The sequence below is a fragment of the Dasypus novemcinctus genome, chromosome 8, assembly GCF_030445035.2.
Source record: "Dasypus novemcinctus isolate mDasNov1 chromosome 8, mDasNov1.1.hap2, whole genome shotgun sequence".
Classification (NCBI taxonomy): Eukaryota; Metazoa; Chordata; class Mammalia; order Cingulata; family Dasypodidae; genus Dasypus; species Dasypus novemcinctus.
The window spans coordinates 108,601,603-108,622,464 of record NC_080680.1 but is presented as its reverse complement, the minus strand read 5'-3'; the positions used below and the strand labels follow the sequence as shown (position 1 = coordinate 108,622,464).

The following is a 20,862-nucleotide window of genomic DNA, read 5'->3' as shown; positions in this document are numbered from 1 at the left end:
ATAGCCAGTAAAAGGATGCACAAGAAAGAGCTAAGTCAATACCAATTCAACACTAAATTCCATTCCTTATTTGGCAAAAGGAGCAGGAAAAAGCTAAAAAGTTTGGAATATGATGGGGGAAGCAGTTCATCAGAAACTTTTGCGTGGGAAAGTTAGACTTGGATAGGCTGTAACCTCGGAAGTATCCAATCTATAGAGAAACAGAGGAAGAGCTTGCGTGCTAGGCTTATGGGTATAAATTGTGTCATTTTTCTTTGTTCTGGGAGCCAGCCACATTTTCTGGTTGTGTAACCCTTCTTGCGAGTTTGAGAATAAGTTCTTTTCTTCTCCATAATAGGGTAAGCCTTATTTTCTTGCAGAAGAAGATTTCTTCCTTAAAGCTTTGGGGGCTTGACTGGGATTCTGAAGCTTCAGAGAGTGGACCCCTCGGGTAGACAAAGGAGAGGAGCGCCCCATTGTTTAAGTGGTCTTGGACTCCACTGGCAGGGGCCTCGCCTCTGGCAGCCAAGAGACCCAAGAACAGACGCTTAGATCTGCTGACTGTGCATGAGAAAAAGAGAAGGGAAAATCTGCCTCTTGTTGACCAAGTAATTTCATGCACGGACCAAGGTAAGAACAAAGGCTATTAAGTATTACCTTGGCGGTCAGAGATTCTGATGAGTCTGAGGTTGATTGTGCGTGCATGAGACACGTGACATATGGCAGGAAGTGAATGCGGAGTCCCAATTTGCGTTTCCCTTCTCCCGCAAGGGAAAGGACCAGAGACAGATGAAGCAAAGGATTCAAGAGAAAGAGACCCAGATAAGATTCAGAATGGGAAATAGAGGCAGTCATTCGACTGGGAAAAAGAGGAAAGGGGTATCTCTAGGATCCCCCAGAAATATTCCTCCAGATAGTCCATTAGGGAGAATGTTAAGGCACTGGAATGATAGTGATCAGTCCAGGGGAAAAGACAAGAAGAAAATGATTAAATACTGCTGTCGTATCTGGATCAAGTTAAGTATTTTACCGCCTGACATATTCTGGCCAAAAAACAGGGCAGATGAGAATTGGCTTTGTGCTGACCTTGTACTGTATGTTAATGGGAAAACACCCTTCTCCAAAGAAGAGTCTGACTATGCCATGTGCTTGTTAAAGGGAAAGGGGGCCACTCTCTATCCTATGAAAGCTGAAAATCTAGACTCCGAGACTAAGCTTGCAGAAACTAAGGCTGCAGAAACAAAAGCTGCAAAAACTAAACTCTGGGACCCCCGTTAAATCTCCCTCCTCCTTACGTTCCCCCTCCCCTCCTGGGAGAAGGGCCATTAGACTTAGGGGGCCCAATAGAACCCACTCTAAACCCTAGGGAACTGGAGACTCAAGCAGGGTCAACAGCCCCACCGGCTGCAACCCACCAACAGCTGAGGAAAGAATTGGAACAGTGTAAGAAAGATATAAAAAATTTTCCATTCCCCAGAGCACCTGAGGAGAAGAGAGTGAAAGAGCAAAACTCCATTGAACCTTTGTATCCACTGAGAGAACAACCAATGGGGCCAGGGAAGATTGGCTACGTAAGTGCCCCACAGACAAGTACTGAAGTAAGGAACTTCAAAAAGGAAATGAAATCACTAACAGCAGTGGGGCTGGCTGAACAAGTAGATCAATTCCTAGGTCCTAGTTTATATACCTGGCCCAAACTTATGTCCATACTGAATATCCTCTTTATGGGAAAAGAAAGAAATGGTGTGAAAGGCAGTTATAAAGGAGTGGGAAACGCAGCATCTGCCTGGACAGGGGGTAATGGCAGCAAAACAAAAGTTCCCAAACACAAATCCTAATTGGGATAATAATGACCTGGGGGACAGAGCACAAATGAAAAATCTTAGAGACCTCATTACACAGGGGATCAAATTGGCCATACCCAAACCTCAAAACTTGAATAAGGCCTTTGAAGTAGCCCAGGAGAAGGATGAAACTCCCTCTGCTTACTTGCAACAATTGAGGGACCAAGTGAGGAAATCTTCAGTGATGAACCTTGATGATCCTGTGGCTCAGGAAATGTTGAAAATCAGCTATGTGAAAGGGTCTTAGCCTGATATTCAGAAAATGATTTAGAAAATAGAAGGATGAATGGTAAACCACTGGAAGTTATTGAGAGTCCCAAAAAGCGTTTGTAAGGAGAGAGGAGGAAAAGTGGAAACAGAAAGCAAAGGTTATAATAAGCACAGTTAACCAAATGGTTAAGAAAAGACTGGAGGGAAGTGGACATGGCTCAACTGTTAGAGCGTCTGTCTACCATATGGAGGGTCCAGGGTTCAATCCCCAGGGCCTCCTGACCCGTGTGGTCAGTGCTGCCATGCGCAAGGAGCACCGTGCTACTAAGGGGTACCCTTGTGTAGGGGTACCCCACACGCAAGGTGTGTGCCCCGCAAGGAGAGCCACCCCACATGAAAAAAAAAAGCGCAGCCTGCCCAGGAGTGGCGCCACACACACAGAGAGCTGATGCAGCAAGATGACACAACAAAAAAGAGACGCAGTTTTCCAGTGCCGCTGGATAAAGCAAGTGGATGGAGAAGAACACACAGCAAATGGACACAGAGAGCAGACAATGGGGTGGGGGGGAAGGGGAGAGAAATAAATAAAATAAATGTTAAAAAAAGAAAAGATTGGAGATGAGTCAGGGAGGAAACAGGCAAAGGGGAGATAAAGATGCAAAATGGGCTTATTTAAATTTAGATGAAAGGGCAAGGAAAATGCAAGGCTCTGCAGAGTGCTATCACTGTAGGAGGCCTGGTCATTTCAAAAGGGAATGCCCAAGTTTAAAGAAAGAGAGTTGGATAATCCCCCTCATAAATTTTGAGGATTAGGGGGATCTGAGGCTCCTCACTTCTAAAGCCCACCAGAAGCCTTTAGTAAATCTAAGGGAGAGCCCAAATCAGGAAGAAATTACATTTTTAGTGGACACGAGGGCAGCCCGACCCTCTGTGACTTATCTTCCCAAAGGAACCAAACTCTCTGGCAGTTCCCTTACAGTCACAGGGATAAAAGGATGATTTGAGGTCCCCATTCTTTAATAGTTGTTGGGAGGACAATCAAATTGTAGGCCCTTTGTTGTACATCCCAGAAGCCTGGAGTAATTTGTTGGGAATTGTATTCATGGGTCTGGATTTGGAAGTAAAGGATGGGCAGATAGAAGTAGTCTTAGCCATGCTCACCGAAGAAGACGAAAAAGATATCAGAGAGGAAGTGTGGGTAAGAGAAGGGAATAGAGGTGGTTTGCAGGTACCCCCTATTAAAATCAAATTGAAAAAGGAAGGGGACATTATTTGTTGAAGACAATATCCCATTCCCCTTAAGGGGAGGCAGGGAGACTTCAACCCATCATTGAAGGCCTCCTTCAGGATGGACTCTTGGAGCCCTGCTTGTCCCCCTTCAGTTCTCCTATCTTGCCCATTCAGAAATCGGACAGTAGTTGGAGGATGGTACAGGATCTAAGGGCCATTAATCAAATCATTCAGGTTCAAAATCCAGTAGTCCCAAACCCATACACTCTCCTTAAGATCCCCTGCCATCATAAATGGTTTAGTGTATTAGAGCTAAAGGATGCGTTTTGGGCCTGTCCCCTTAACCCAGAGACTAGAGACTTGTTTGCCTTTGAGTGGGAGAATCCCTCTACAGGAAGGAAGAAAACAGCAATATAGGTGGACAGTTTTACCCCAAGGCTTCACAGAATCCCCCAAACTCTTTGGGCAGGAACTGGAAAAAGTTTTGGAGAAATCTGCAGTCCCATCTGAACTTTCCCTTTTATAATATGCAGATGATATGCTAACATCAGGTGAAGAAAGGCAGATAGAGGCCGGGACTACAAACAGCTTATTGAATTCCTAGGAGATCAAGGGCTAAGAGTGTCAAAAAGTAAGCTACAATTTGTAGAAAAGGAAGTCAAATACCTGGGTCATCTCATTAGTGAGGGAAGGAGGAAGATAAATCCAGAAAGAATTCAGGCCATTACTGAATTACCTCTTCATTAGACAAAAAGAGAACTAAAAAGAATTTTGGGATTGGTGGGATATTGTAGATTATGGATAGATTCTTATGCATCCCAAACCAAAGGGTTATACCAAAAACTGTTGGAGGAGGAGCCTAAAAAATTAGAGCGGAAGGAGGGGAAAGTAAAGGCCTTAGAGGAGCCCAAATGGGCATTGGTGCAAGCCCCTGTTCAGGCCCTCCCCTCCCTCGAAAAACCTTTCCATCTGTTTGTTACAGTAGATAAGGGGACAGCCTTAGGAGTTCTAACCCAGATTTGGGGAAGCCAAAAGAAGCCTGTGGCCTTCCTTTCCAGAATCCTGGACGCTGTCTCCAGGGGATGGCCAGGGTGTGTTCAGGCCATGGCAGCAACTGCTCTCTTAGTAGAAGAAAGCAGGAAACTGACCTTTGGAGGGGCCTTAGTTGTTAGCACCCCTCATCAGGTCAGGACTATTTTGTCTCAAAAAGCAGGAAGGTGGTTAACAGATTCCCGAATTCTGAAATATGAGGCGATTCTAATGGAAAAAGACAATTTAATACTGACAATTGATCATAGTCTGAACCCAGTCTCTTTCCTTTGGAAAGGATCCAACCAAGTAGAAACTCCTGAACATGATTGTTTAGACTTAATTGAATACCAAACCCTAGTCGGGCCTGACCTAGGGGACCTTCCCTTACATTCAGGGGGAAAATTGTTTATAGATGGGTCTTCTAGGGTCCTGGAAGGAAAAAGGCACAATGGCTATACTGTTGTTGATGGGTAACTTGTGAGGTGAAAGAAGCTGGCCGACTGCCCAATGATTGGTCAGCTCAAACTTGTGAGCTGTATGCATTAAATCAAGCCCTTAAATTGTTAGAGGGAAAAGATGGTACAGTACACACAGATTCTAAATATGCCTTTGGTATGGTCCACATCTCTGGAAAAATTTGGGAAGAAAGGGGATTGACCAATAGCAGAAGGAAGGAATTAGTCCATGTGGAACTGGTAAAACAAGTGTTAGCCAGTCTGCTTTTACCAAGGGAAATACTGTGGTACATATAAATGGGCATCAGAAATGTCACACTTTTGAAGTAGAAGGCAACAGATTGGCCGATAAAAAGGCCAAAGAAGCTCCCCTCTGTTCCCCTCTGGAACTAATGGTCCTGATACCCTCTATCCCCAAAGAAACTGGAATCCCTGTATTCTCTGAAAAGGAAGTAAAGAACTAGAACAATTGGGGCAACCTTAGATAGCCAAGGGAAGTGGCTCCTCCCAGGCAGCCAGCAAATGTTGAATAAGCAAATAATGATGGAAGTACTAACGGTTTTGTACCAAGGGAGTCATTGGGGAGTACAGGCCAATGTGTGACCTGGTTCTCAAGCATTTCGGGCTTTTATACTATAGCCAAACAAATAAGTGAATGGTTGCATAATCTGTCAGAGAGTTAATAAGAAAGTTTTGAAAATGCAAGTGCCAGATTGAGAACCAGCAAGATGGCGGCGGAGTAAGGCGCTCCTAGGGTCAGTTCCTATTACAGGCAGTTAGCGAACACCCACAGCTCTCTAGAGCTAGCTGAAGCACCAGTTTGGGGGCTCCAGGAGACCAGAAGAGCATCCTGACACATTCTTAAAGGAGTGGAAGGAGGAGACTGCCCATCTACAGAGAAGACTCGTAAGTAGAGCGCTCAATACCCTGGAGGCCAGTGCCCATCCTCCACTGGAGGCACAAGCCGCCTCGGGAACTGTTCCGCAGCTGGAATAGAAAGCTCCACTTACTCAAAATGGGGGGACGAAGCGACAGGTGGGCACCAACTTCAGCTACTGATGAGTAACTTCACCAGGCTAAAGCATAATCCTGAGAACAGCTAAAGTTTGAGCCTGTCCAGGTCAGAAAGAGGCTGGGAGCTGCCATCTTAACTCCGCGCCTGGCAGGAGTGGGAAGCAGGGAGGACTGAAAATCACAGTGCTGGTGGGAACTGGCTTCTTTTCATCCAGGTCAGACTGCAGCTCTAGCCTAAGCCCCAGCCCCACCTCCAGCAGGAAGGAAGCTACAGGGACCTACGCCAGCCTCTCCGGGAAATTACCGGCCAAGCTGTGGAGGTGGTGATTATCCTACTCTGGCGGCACAAACAGTCCCAGGAGCTGTTCTGTGGCTGGAATTGGAAGTTCCATTTCCCAAAAACAGGGGAGGAGGAAACGATTGGCTGCCAATTTCAGCTATTGATTGGTAGACTCGGCTGGCTAAGATATAACCCTGGGAATAGCTGGGGTGTGAATCAGCCCAAGTCAGAAAGAGGCCAGTGGCCACCATTTTGACTCTGCCCCCAGCCTGAGGTGAAGCCAGGACCAAAAATCACAATGATGGTAGGAAGCCCTAGCCTAGGCTTCAACCATGCAGGGAGGAGGCTGGCAGGCCCTGCATCAGCCGAACTGGGTAACTAGAGATAACTTTGGCTGGCACAGACTGAAAATCAGAAGTCTACCGGGGCAACTACAGTCATCTTAGACTCACACTGCATAGACTGCTGCCCACACCTGCAGCTTCATCCCTGCCCCAGGCAGGGGAGAAAGGAGCCTAACGCTTCCTCATTCTCTCTGGGCAACTACAGTCTAGGCCTGCATGACTTGGATTATTCCACACAGCTGTAAGTGTCCCCACCCCTGGCAAGGGAGAAAGTTGGAAGATGCTTCATTGGACCCTGGTGCAATGAGGAAGCTTGAGCGCCACAGCTTACAGCACCAACTAAATGCTTGGTTCCTACTGCACAGCCAGCAAGGGAGAAAGGGCAGAAAGCCCTAAACTAAAGAGAAAAACTGCACCCAAAATAAATACTCTAGTAAGCCAGATGCCAAGACACCAACAAAAAATTACAGTCCACACCAAGAAACAGGAAGCTATGGCCCAGTTAAAGGAACAAGATAAGCCTCCAGATGACATAAAGGAATTGAGACAACTAATCAGAGATGTTCAAACAAATCTCCTTAATAAATTCAATGAGATGGCTAAAGAGAATAAGGATATTAAGAAGACATTGGATAAGCACAAAGAAGAATTTGAAAGCATACATAGAAAAATAGCAGATCTTATGGAAATGAAAGGTGGAATAAATGAAATTTAAAAAACATTGGAATCACATAATAGCAGATTTGAGGAGGTAGACAAAAGGATAGGTGAGCTTGAAGAAGTGGCCTCTGAAAGTGAACATACAAAGGAACAGATGAAGAAAAGAATGGAAAAAATTGAACAATGTCTCAGGGAACTAAATGACAGCGTAAGACATGCAAATATACATGTCATGGGTGTCCCAGAAGGAGAAGAAAAGGGAAAAGGGGCAGAAGGAATACTGAAGAAATAATGGTAGAAAATTTCCCAACCCTATTGAAGGACATAGATATGCATGTCCAAGAAATACAACGCTCTCCCATCCAAAATAATCCAAATAGACCAACTCCGAGACACATACTCATCAGAATGTCAAATGCCAAAGAGAGAGAGAGAATTCTGAGAACAGCAAGAGAAAAGCAATGCATAACATAAAAGGGATACCCAATAAGATTAAGTGCCGATTTCTCCCCAGAAACCATGGAGGCAAGAACACAGTGGTATGATATATTTAAGATACTACAAGAGAAAAACTTCCAGTCAAGAATTTTATATCCAGCAAGACTGTCTTTCAAAAATGCAGGTGAGTTTAGAATATTCACTGATAAACAGAAACTGAAAGAATTTCTAACCAAGAGACCAGATTATCAAGAAATAATAAAGGATGTGCTAGAGCCTGAAAAGAAAAGACAGGAGACAGAGGCCTAGAAGACAGTCTAGAAATGAAGATTATATCAATAAAAGTAAGTAAAAGTGTCAAAAGAGTGGCAAAAATAAAACATGACACATAAAACTCAAATAGTCAGGAATAAACTTAACCAATGGTGTAAAGCACTTGTATTTGGAAAACTGCAACTTGATGTTAAAAGAAATCTAAAAGAACTAAATAACCAGAAGAACATTCCACGCTTATGGATTAGAAGACTAAATATCATTAAGGTGTCAGTTCTACTCAAATTGATATGCAGATTCAATGCAATCCCAATAAAAATTCCACCAGCATTAAAAAAAATTTGAAAGCACCATCATCAAATTTATTTGGAAGGGTAAGGAGTCCTGAACAGCCAGAAACATCATAAAAAAGGAAAGTGAACCCTCATCTCCAGACTTGAAATCATATTACCTAGCTATAGTGGTAAAAACAGCATGGTACTGGCATAAAGACAGACACATAGAAGAATGGAACCAAATTTATGATTCAGAAACAGACCCTCACATGTATGGCCAAGTGATTTTTGACAAGCCCGTCAAACTCACACAGCTCGGCAGAACAATCCACTCAACAAATGGTGCTGAAAGAATTGGATATCCATAGCCGGAAGAAGGAAAGAGGACTCCTATCTCACACCTTACCCAAAAATTAACTCAAAATGGATGAAAAACCTAAAAATAAAAGAACCATAAAACTTCTAGAAGAAATTGTAAGAAAATATCTTCAAGCCCTGGTGGTAGGTGGTAGATTCTAAAAGGAGGTAAGAGGAGGATTTAGATGGACTACTGATGTTTAATGTATGTAGAAGTTTGTTTGTTTTACTCCCCCCCTCCCTTGCGTCTTACTTGCTGTTTACTCTGTGTCCATTTGCTGTGCACTCTTCTGTGTTTTTTGTGGTTTTTTTTTACTTGTCTCCCTTTGTGTTGTGTCACCTTGCTGAGTTGGCACTCCATGGCACTTGTGGGACGGCGGCTCTCCACAAGCATACGGGTGAGCCTGCCTTCACAAGGAGGCCCTGGGATGTGAACCCAGGCCCTCCATATGGTAGATGGGAGCCCAACTGATTGAGCCATAGCCACTTCCCATATGTAGACATTTTAATTAGCTTTACTGTCAAAGTATGGAAATGTATGGAGTGGATAGTAACACATAGTCAGTAATAGCTACTTTATAAATAGGGATGTGACTAAAATGGTAGTCTAGGTAGGTAAATGCCAATTGACAGAATGCTAGAGAATAATCTAGGAACTGAATAGCACAGTAAACCAAGAAGTGGATGCGAATTGTAGTTGATGGTACAGATGCAAGAGCATTCTTTGTGAGCAAGAGCGAATGTACGTCACTACTGCATGGTGTTGGGAGTGTGGAGAAGCATGGGGAAAATATAGCTGGAGTGACCTATGGACTGTCGTTAGTACTAATATAATATTCTCGCATCTATGCGAAAGATGTACTGTGTTGATAATGAGGCAGTATGGAAAATGTGAGCCAAATGTACACTAAGGACATGGTAACAATCAGATGGTATTATCTTATCTGTACAAATGTTCCACCACAGTGTGGTGTGTTGATGGAGGGATGTTGTTTGGGAATCTGCACATGTGCATGACTGTTTTATAAGTTTACAACTTCTGTCATAAAAAATATATATTTAAAAAATAATAATAGGATGGGTTGGGGGAAAAACACACCAAATGTAAGATAAGGACTATAATTAGTAGTAGTAAGATTTTGACAATATTCTTTCATAATTTGTAACAAATGTCTCATGACAATGCAAGGTGTTGGTGGAGGGTTGATGTATGATGTTATGCAGGTTTGCTTTGTAAGTTCACAACTTTCACTATACACTTAGTTGTTTATGTATGTTCATATATAAATGATATAAAGATAATGATAATAGGGTTGGTTGGGGGAAAAATACTTTGGTTAATAGTAATATTTTGACAATGCTCTTTAATCATTAGTTTAAAAAGTTTAACAACAATGCAAGTTATTGGTGGTAGGGTGAGTTATAAGAGTCCTGTATGATGTTATATAAGTTTGTTTTTTAAGTTCACAACTATTATTATACACTTATTGTTTATGTATGTTTATGTATGAGTGGTGTACTTCAATAAATTAATTTAAAAAAAAAAAGCAAGTGCCAGGGGGAAGGGAGTCTGGCCTCAGACCATTCCAAAGCATTCAGGTTGATTATACTGAAATGCCTCCTGTAGGACAACTAAAGTATGTTCTGGTTATTGTGGATCACCTGACAGGGTGGGTAGAAGCATACCCTCTTGCCTCAGCTACAGCATCAGGGACTTCAAAAGTTACCCTTGAACAAATCATTTCCCAATATGGGTTAATAGAAAATGTAGATTCAGACAGTGGTATTCACTTTATGTCCAGAGTGTTACAAAATATTATGCAAGGTCTAGGTGTTACATGAAACTTCCATACACCCTGGCACCCGCCATCCGCAGGGAAGGTGGAAAGAATGAACCAAACCTTATAAAAACATCTAAGTTGGTCTTAGAAACCAAATTACCATGGGCTAAATGTTTACCTATAGCTCTGTTAAAAATCTGAACTGCCCCTAGGAGGGAACTGGGAATTTCTCCTTATGAAATGCCTTTTGGTCTGCCTGGGAAGCCTGGAGAACTCCTCTCCTTTGAGTCAAAGGATCTCTTTCTTCAAAATAATATACTGGCCTTGTCTTCTACTTTGTCATCCCTCAGACATCAGGGTTTGCTGGCTCAGACTCCGCCTCTTGAATTTGCAGTCCACCAACACCAACATGGCAGAGTCTAAACTCCAACCAACCTGGGAAGGACCTTATCAAGTCTTACTGACAACTAGAACAGAAGTCGGAATGGCAGAAAAAGGCTGGACTCACTACACTAAAGGACCAGTACCTGAACCAGATGATAAGTACCCAACAACTTCGTCTGAGTCTTAGAAAATAATTTCAGCCCCAAACCCCTGAAAGATCACACTGAAAAGACAATAATTGGGGAGAGGGGTGTTTAAGCAGTGTATTGTCCTAGTCAACAATGGCCCTAGTCCTACTGGAATACCAAAGGAAAAATTCAGACCTTAAGTGAAAATACTCTTACTCACCATGATGTTTCAAAACCCAAGAAGCAACTAGTCCCATCAAATTAGTTACATGACTGAAGGTCTGGAGACCCAGACTGTGCAGTTTGACATCTGTCAAGTAATAGACTGTGGGGATTTGGAGCACCAGCAATGGCTAAGTGGGGAAAATAAATACCTATGCCCATAGCCAGTGGGAAATGGTTACAGTCAATCCCCTCCTTGCCCCTCCTGGGATGATGTATGGTGGACTACCCAGTGTAAGGGATGGATCGTGAATATGGGATGGGTCTCACCAAATTCAAGGCCATTGAAGGGTAAAATAACCTTTTATAAAGGTAATATACAGCCAAACTGCAAAAGTCATCAGTGCAATCCAGTAGTAATAACTATTAAGAAGGCAAACAGGGAAGTGAACTTGGCCCAGTGGATAGGGCATCCGCCGAACACATGGGGGGTCCGCGGTTCAAACCCTGGGCGTCCTTGACCCGTGTGGACCTGGCCCATGCACAGTGCTGATGCGTGCAAGGAGTGCCCTGCCATACAGGGGTGCCCCTGTGTAGGGAAGCCCCACGCGCAAGGAGTGCGCCCCATAAGGAGAGCCACCCAGCGCGAAATAAAGTGCAGCCTGCCCAAGAATGGCGCCGCACACATGGAGAGCTGACAAAACATGATGACGCAACAAAAAGAAACACAGATTCCCGGTGCCACTGATAAGGATAGAAGTGGTCACAGAAGAACACACAGCGAATGGACACAGAGAGAAGACAACTGGGGGGTGAGAGGAAGGGGAGAGAAATAAATAAAAATAATAGTAATAATGAATCTTTGAAAAAAAAAAAGGCAAACAAATTAGAAACTGGAAGCAGCACCAGGGACCAAGTAGTTGATAGCGTATATGGAATGGGAGCAACCATTAGAGGTAAAAATCCTCCGGGGGTGTTCTGTATCTGAGTTCTTCCTCCCCCTGTAGATATTAACATCAGCAATGCCCTCTCCAGCTAACCCTTCAAAAATACCACAGGAAAACCAACCAAAAGCCAGTTCCCCAATTCAAAATGATCCTAAAGCAATCAGAATACTTAAGGCAAAAGATTTAAAGCAAACCATAAAAATAGAGACAGGATATGGGGACACAAATGCCTGGGTAGAATGGATCAAATATGCAGTCCAGAGTCTGAACAAAAGCAACTGTTACACTTGTGCAGCAGGCTGACCCACAGCCCTTATTGTACCCTTTTCCACTAAGTATAGAAAAGCATGAAAGGGAGTTTAAGTGCATGATACTCCTCTTCCTGAATGCTACTACTGGTGAAAATTGTAGTACATTGTCCTCTCTTCCCACCAGTCAAAAACGGAAACATCAAGGCCATACATGCCTCCCATCTAGGCCCAAGAATCATTCTGCTTGTCTCTCTAGACAGGGGGAAGGATTCTGGGACCTTGGAACTATAGCCTCGTGTACATGAGTGTGGAATGTGAGTAGTGATTGTACTGACAATTTCTCCAGTTTGGTCAAACCTCGAGCAAACCTGTGGTGGTACTGTGGAAAGGGTGTTCTCCAACCAATACTGCCTGAGAGGTGGGGCGGAACCTGTGCTCTGGTCAATTGGCTATCCCATTCACCTTGGCATTTGAAAAAAAGCGAAAATAACATCCCAGGGAGGGAGAGAGAAGAGAAGTCTACTTAGTTCTTTTAATAAGCAGATCTATCTAAATAATATAGGAGTTCCCCGAGGAGTCCCAAATGAATTTAAGGTTGAAAATCAGGTAGCAGCTGGGTTTGAGTCATTCTTGTTCTGGTGGGTCACCATTAATAAAAATGTAGATTAGATTAATTACATTTATTATAATCAACAGAGATTCATTAATTACACGAGGAATGCAGCTAAGGGAATTGCAGAACAATTAAAGGCTACTAGCAGAATAGCATGGGAAAATAGATTGACCTTAGATACGATGCTAGCTGAGAAAGGGGGAGTCTGTGTTATGATTGGAGGTAGTTGCTGTACATTCATCCCCAATAACACTGCCCTAACAGAACTATTACTAAAGCTTTACAAGGCCTAACAGCCCTATCTGAGGAATTAGCAAAAAAGTCTGGCATTAGCAATTCACTCACAGGATGGCTTGAAAATTGGTTTAGAAAATGGAAAGGGGCTGCACTGTTCATCTTAACTTACCTGGGGTGTAATCTTACCTGGGGTGCTTACCACAGTCAGATGTTGTATCATTCCATGTGTCCGAGGGCTAGTTCAAAGACTCACTGAAACCACCCTAACCAAACAAATGACCATACAGTACAGGTAAAACAATCTGTACCCCTTAAAGAAGGAGATCCCTATGATGAAGAGTGTGAGATAACTCTCAGAAAATTTGAAGAACAGAATTGTGAAAAACTAAAAAGAGTTTAAAAGAAAGACGGACAATTATAAGAAATGGAGATTAGTTTAGTTTTCACATAAAGGAAGAAAATATTAATTAATGTAACCTGGCAGCCTACTGTGTCAGTCTTCCTCTCCCCAGTTAAGTAGGAACAAAGGAAACCAGCTTAAGCTAGTCCTATTGCCAGTAAAAAGGATGCACAAGAAAGAGCTAAGTCAATACCAATTCAGCACTAAATTCCATTCCTTATTTGGCAAAAGGAGCAAGTAAAAGCTAAAAAGTTTGGAATGTGATGGGGGAAGCAGTTCATCAAAAACTTTTGCATGGGAAACTTAGACTTCTCAGATAGGCTGTAACCTCTGAAGTATCCAATCTATGGAGAAACAGAGGAAGAGCTTGCATGCTAGGCTTAGGGGTATAAATTGTGTCATTTTTCTTTGTTCGGGGTGCCAGTCACATTTTCTGGTTGTGTGTCTCTTCTTGCAAGATTGAGCATAAATTATTTTCTTCTTCACAGTTGGGTAAGCCTTATTTTCTTGCAGAAGATTTCTTTCTTACAACAATTTGAATTTTATGAATCCCATAAATCTGTTCCTCTGGATGTGGGGCCCCTTGATTGCAAGAAATGCAGTTGAGGGGATTTGATTATATTAGTTGATAACATCAATTTAGGGCTTTTGATTGGACTGCATCAGTGAAGCATGAGCCAGCTTGGGTCTCCATTCTTTTGCCAGGACTGATATAAATACAAAAAGAAATACACACAGAGAAAGGAAGCCACCATATTATATTGATCTTGCCATGTGAGAGAGGATTCCAGGTTGACCTACAGTTGCAGAAAGGAAGAGAAGCCCCAAGAAACTGAGACAGGAAGCCCAGAAAGAGACAAGCCCACACCCACAGCTGAGCTCCAGGAAATGGTAGATTCTGGAGGGGAAGGCAGGGACTTGCAGAGATCATCAACCATCTTGCTTCACCATGTGGCAGGACCTCTGAGGAAGTTTCTCTGCTGATGTCTTGATTTGGACATTTCACGGCCTCAAAACTGTAAGCTTCCCCACTCATCCCCCCCAAATAAATCCCCTTTATAAAAGCCAACACATTTCTGGTACTTTGTGTTGGCAGTCCTGTGGCAAGCTTAGACAAAATGGGCAAGAAGGTAAGAAAGAGGAAGGAAATAAGGATTATTCCTAGGATTCTGTCTTGAGCAATTGGGAGCATATTGATGGCCATATACTGGGACAGATACACAAGAAAATATAAAACGGGGGAAGATGGGAAAAGCCTTCGTTTGGGGACAAACATCTCATATGTTTGAGATGACTTCAATTAATTCAAGTAGAGCTATACAGCAGATAGTTGAATATACCAGACAGAACTCTGGAGGAAAAATAATCTAGAGATTTGAAAGTCATCCATGTAAAACCTGTCATTAATATCTTAGGAATAAGTGGAAAATATGTTGAGTGAGTAAAGAAGAAAGTTGACAACAGAATATTGGAAATTCCTAACACTTAAGGGGAGAGCGAAAAAGGACATTTTTATTATACACTGAAAAAGCGAAGGAATTAGTGAAAAAAATAAGAGAAACATTCCCAAAATGTAGAGGAAAGGAGGACAAACTGAAAACAACCAAGAAGATACTAGATATAGAAGACAAAGAACTTAAAAATAGAACCTAAAAATTATGGGTGTTTCTGAAGAAAAATCATGATTAGACCTCTCAATAATAAAAGACAACTGAAGAAAGCTTTCCCCACCTGAAAAATGACCCAAGCATGTAAATCAAAAGGATTCACCACATTTCAGACAAAGGCAAAGAAAAAAGTCACAGATCCTATCCTTTTTTTTTTTTTTTTCATATACGGATAATTTTAAATCCTATAAGCATCCAAACCAAAGAAAAGAAAACTTAGCTGCATAGGAAAAAAAAAATATTGGCCTAATAATTCCACAAAATAAATTTCAGAAGATGATGAAATAACATCTATAATTGAAGAAAAGTGCTGCAGAAGCACTTATTAAAGAGCTAAAGACATCCATAGGTAGGGAAGGATTTAGAAAATCAATAAACCATATAGTTAATAGAGAAATAAATCAAACTTAAGAAATGATGACAATTCTTTTGAAGGCTCAATGAAGAGGTAGACACTCCAGCCAGGGAGATTAACAGAAGCAAATGGAAAGGCATTGGCTTTTCCAGCACAAAATCGCTGGAAGTTAATAGAGAGATGGCTGGGAAACAGTAGTTGATCAAGGAATTCAAACTTTATTCAATAGGCATCAGAGAACCCCTGAAGATTTTATTTTAGGGAAAGAGTTGCAAAATAATCAGAACTGGATTTGGGAGGATTAAATTTGGGGTTGTGTGAATGAGGAGTTTGAGAAGACAACGATTTAAGAGGCATTGCAATCGGGCAAAGGGGAAAGAGGACCCAAGCCAGGCACTCACCGAGAGCTGCTCAGAGAAGACTGTGAGTTACTACAAAGGTAAACTCTATGTGGCAGGATATGGGAGAGGGACCGAGCCTAAACAACTGGAAGAATGGCAGTGTTCTTTTTAGATATCAAGTCTCTACTGGACAAAGGAAAAAAGACAATTCTACTCAAGAAATTACAACCCAATATCCCAGAACTTCACTGGAAGAGTCTATCCTAGTGAAAACCCAACCAGTTCATGGCAGTTGCAGTTGAGCAGCTCACTGTGGAGCAGAGAGAGTCATTAGGTCAACAGGAAGAACACCTCTGGGCAGGACCATGAGCAAGCAAGAAGGGACTGGAAATCTATGGTATTATTTATCTGGCCCTTTTTGTTTTCTAGATGGAAAACTTATTGTGCTAGATTGTCACTTTATCACCTGAATCACTATCTCTTAAAGACCTGTGCCATAATGGTAGAATGAGCATAAAGTGGGACAGGAGATAAGTCTTCCATTAAGTCAGTCATTTATGAATCTTCCAACCAGGCTATTCTTTTTCCCCAAGTATGACATACAATTTGTATAGGGTCCTATTTTTTTTTTTTTTCATTAAAAAGGCCTAGCATTCACAGGATTCAACAATAAATTATTACTGATTTTAAGGTGGTTGTAACACTCATATATTTGAAACCCACAGGGGAAGTACAAATACAACGTTTTTAAAAACTGCTTCATCTTCTTTATCACTTTATCACTAGCATTTGTTCTGCTCAGTTATATGAAATCATGATCTGGGGGTGCATGACATGAAGTCTTCATCTGGGATGCTGCTCTCTGAGTAATCTACAAATACTACTCATATTGTACCACCAGTGTTGGGTCTATGGCAAGAAATGCCAAGTCAGGTAATTGTATCCATCTCCAGGTAATTTTCTAGCAAGAAGGCCTTCTTTAAGTTATAAACACCTTTTGAACATGTAATATATTCTGGGCCTAACTTTCCTTTCCATTTCTTAATTCCTCCATTATTGTCATAAAACACTACCAGACTTCTTTGCTATTTAGACACATTCTTAAAAGTAAGCATCAAATCAAGCATGATAATGGAACGTTTGACTTGTGTTCTATACAGAATTTAATAGAGTGTCTTGGTTTTGAATATGTGATTGACCCTTACACATAAGATGGCTACATACTTTTTCCTCAAATCCATCATACTTTAGTATTAATATTAATATAATTTTTCTACTGTCCATCTCCAACACATATGAATTTACACCAAACTTAGGGTTCTCCTAAGACAACCATCACAATGATTCTTCCAAACACTCTTCCCTCCCAGACTGACTGATCCAGCTCTTGCTAGTTTGCTTGTCCAGCTCCATTACATTCACTCATTATTAAATAAATACTAGTTCTATATCTTACGAAAGGACCACTGCTGGAAAAACATTGCCTGTCAACCATTAGAGGAGAGGGAAGCATGGCTCTGCTATAGCAGGAAGGATGTAAAAAAAGGGCTAGACCTACCCCTGCCTCCTGCTTTCCAGGAGAACACAGGGAGGCAGGAGCCTAAGAGGGAAGTTGACAGAGAGATCTGGGTGTTCCTCTCCACCCCAGGCACAGTGCAATGGAATGAGCGCATTCTGTGAGGTTTATGAGGAATAACCAAAGCAGGGCAGTCCTAACACAATCCCACAGGAAGTTCAAGATAACTACCCTTCAAAAAGATTTCACCCGTCTACTCTTTATAAAGGCAAAGTATTCAACCTAAGAGTAAGAAATGCATTTTTATTGTTATTGCATGCAATGCCCATCTCAAACACTGGGAAAAGCAAGTGTTCAAACATTTAAATTTCCTGGGAAGAAGAAAATATAGAGTTCACAAAAACTTTTGAAGAAATATACCTTATTCCATTCACTTGTGATTCGCAGTAGGATGCAGTAATCGTTTTCTTTTTTCAGGGGTGCATTATAATATTTCCCATAATATAGCCTGTCCCCAATAGATATCTCCATGGCATCATCTGGAACATCTTTGGCCAGTAGTTCTACAGCCACATATCCATCAGCATCGGTGGTGTTGCTAAAGAATGAAGTAGCCCCTTCAGAATCACAAGGAAACGTGCTTTGGAGAGCCAGGGGAAGCACTAACACCTGATATGACCTGGAAGAAAAAGGAAAAGTGTCCATCACACCCTTGTCTGGGGAGATTCATTCATTCATTCATTCATTCATACTTATTGAGCACCTGCTATGAGAGGAGGATTTTTCTAGGCACTGGGAACATAAACACTGGACAAGAAAAAGTCCCTGCCCATGTGGGATTTGCAGTCCGACAGCTCCTACAGTCAAAGGACCCTTTACTCTTCACCTAAGGTGTTAAGGCCGAAGACCCTGCATGATGGACCTCTCCACGTTCGAGGTTCAGGTGGGTGCCAAATACATCCTCTTTAACTGGGATAAGCTACCCTGTGCACTTGTGTCATAAAGTTGATCTAATCAGTGGCTTTCACATGATCAGATAAAGCCTGACTGGGGAAAGACTTTAGTGGTCACATGGAGGCAGACCGCCCACAAGAGTTACTGTAACAAGGCTGCAAAGGGGCTCAATCACATGAGCTATCTCAAACTGAACTCATGTGGTTATGATGCTGGCATTCGTGTGAAATAACTGAGACACACAGCATAAAGTCACCACGAGTTCATCTAGTTTGACAATATTCCGAAACAGCCAGAAAGGTAAAAGGTCTCATGCACATTGTTAAACTATTCTGTAAATGCAGACATGGAAACACGCTAGCCATCAGATGTCATTGGTCATGTGTCCCCCCAAACAGTTAACCTGGCAGTGGAAGGAAGTGTAGCAACAAAAATGCACAAAGAATGACTCATGCTTTCCTTTCTCTTCCTATCCATTTGGTACTTGATCTCTTGCCACTAGGATAGTAAGTGTTTGAACATCTGCTTTCTCCATCAAACTTGACAACAGTGCCTTGAATGATTCGCCCCTGCATCCTTGCAGATCGTTGCACAATCCTTTGGCTGAGATTGGCTCTCCATTGATGTTTGTTGAATTGAAATTTCAGTAAAGATGAAAAACATATATCAACACCCAACATGATTAAGGTACTTTCCAAAACTCATTAGGCCACGTAATTCTATTTTGCCAGTAAATTTGCACTTCCTGCTCCCTATTCATAATGATGGAAGCCTGGGCTAACAGCCAGTGTTGGACTTGGGAAGGTCACACGTACCCAACAATGTAGGTGGTCCTGGCACCCTGATTTTAACAAAGCTTTAGTTCACTTTCAGCAAAGGGTTTTCTACAAAAGTGACAAAGTAAAGCCTGCAGGGCAATGAGTAGGCACCACCACAAGCAAGTATTTACTAAGCATACACTGGCCTACAACAAACTTTCCTGAACCTTAAAGACAGCCCCACGAATCAAGGCCGCAGGTAAAAAAGTGACAGTTGCAGCAGTTTTGTGCTACCCATGAGCACGTCTCCAAATCCCTCTCATCTTGCCAGGCTAGGTGATGGTGTTTAGTGCACCTGAACTCATTTGTTTCTGTTCAATGCCTATTAGAGGCACCATTCATGGAACATACAGCAGCCTCCCCAATTAGACTGATCACAGTCACCTGAGTTGCTTAATATGCAAATTTCCAGCCACTGTCCCAGATCTACTGAATCAAAATCTTCAGAATTCATCAAAATTTAAAATATTTGTGCATCAAAGGACAATATCAAATAAGTGAAAAGACAAACTACAAAACAGGAGAAAATATTTGTACATCTGATAGGGTGTAGTATCTTGAATTTATAAAGAACTCCTACAATTCAACCACAAAAAGACAAACAACCCAATTTTAAAAAATGAACCAAGGATTTGAATAGACGTTTCTCCAAAGAAGATATACGAATGACCAATAAGCACATAAAAAGATGCTCCGATGAGATACCACTTTAGACCCAACTAGGATGGTGGTGACAGTTTGAAGTTCTTTTATGAATCTGAAAAAGAATAACATTATGTTTTTTAACTAATCCCTTCCTGTGGAGGGGAGACCCTTTTGTTGGACTGTGTCAATAAGGCACGACTCAGGTTGAGTCTCTGCCCTCTTGCTGGGTCTGATAGAAATGACAGAGAGAGAGACAGGAAAAGGAAGCCACCATATTTGATCCTGCCATGTGAGGGAGAGGACTGCAGGAAAGCAGAGAAGCCTCAAGAGGTTGAGAGAGGTCCTGGAGTCTGGAACCAGCAGAACACAGAGGCACGGAAAAGGGCTGGGCCCCAGAGAAACCCACAACTAAGGAGACAAGCCCACTGCCTGGTTGCCCATAGCAGAACTCCAGGAGACTGTAGATTCTGGAGGGGAAGGCAGAGATTGGCGGCCATCTTCGCCACATGGCAGGATGCTAGGATCAACAGAAGCTGACTTAGGTAAGAAAGGATCCCTGATGATGCCTTGATTTGCATATTACACAGCCTGGGACCTGTAAGCTTTTACCCCAAATAAATCCCCTTTATAAAAGCCAACACATTTCTAATACTTAGCATCAGCAGGCCTTTGGCAAACTAAAAAAGATGGTTATTAATGAAAAGAGAAGAGAAGAGAAGAAAAGAAAAAGGACAGTAAGAAGTGTTGTGAGGATGTAGAATAACAGGAACCCTGGCACATTGCTGGTGGGAGTGTAAAATGGTGCAGCCCTCTGTAGAAAGTTAGGCAGTTCCTCAGAAAGGTAAACATAGAACTACCACATGACCCAGCAATTCCACTTTTGGGAATATACCCAAAGAATTAAAAGCAGAGATTCAAACAGAAATTTGTACATTGACATTCATAAGCAGCATTATAACAATAACCAAAAGATGGAAGCAAAGCAAGTGTTGCTTGGGTTAAATGGATAAACAAGACATGGTATATATATATACACAATGGAATATTATTCAGCCATATAAAGGAATGAAATTCTGATATATGGTACCATATGGATGAACCTTGAAGATGTCATGTTGAATGAAAAAGCTAGGCACAAAAGGATAAATATTGTATGATTTACCTATATGAAAGAACTGGAATATACAAATTCATATAGAAAGAAAGTAGATTCGGGCTACCAGGGGCAGGGGTTGGGGGAGTGGGGAAGACAAATGGGGAGTTAATGCTAAT

At 42.0% G+C, this 20,862-nt stretch overlaps 1 protein-coding gene across 4 annotated transcripts in view; it reads right to left on the bottom strand.

The window, feature by feature from the left end:
- SUSD1 (sushi domain containing 1) overlaps positions 1-20,862 on the bottom strand; it is a 174,680-nt gene that overhangs the window by 21,766 nt on the left and 132,052 nt on the right. For all 4 annotated transcript variants that reach the window (XM_058302538.2, XM_058302539.2, XM_058302540.2 and 1 more), the window contains one exon: positions 17,594-17,852. In XM_058302538.2, coding sequence (XP_058158521.1) covers positions 17,594-17,852 — 259 coding nt within the window. The remainder of the gene's footprint in view (positions 1-17,593; positions 17,853-20,862) is intronic.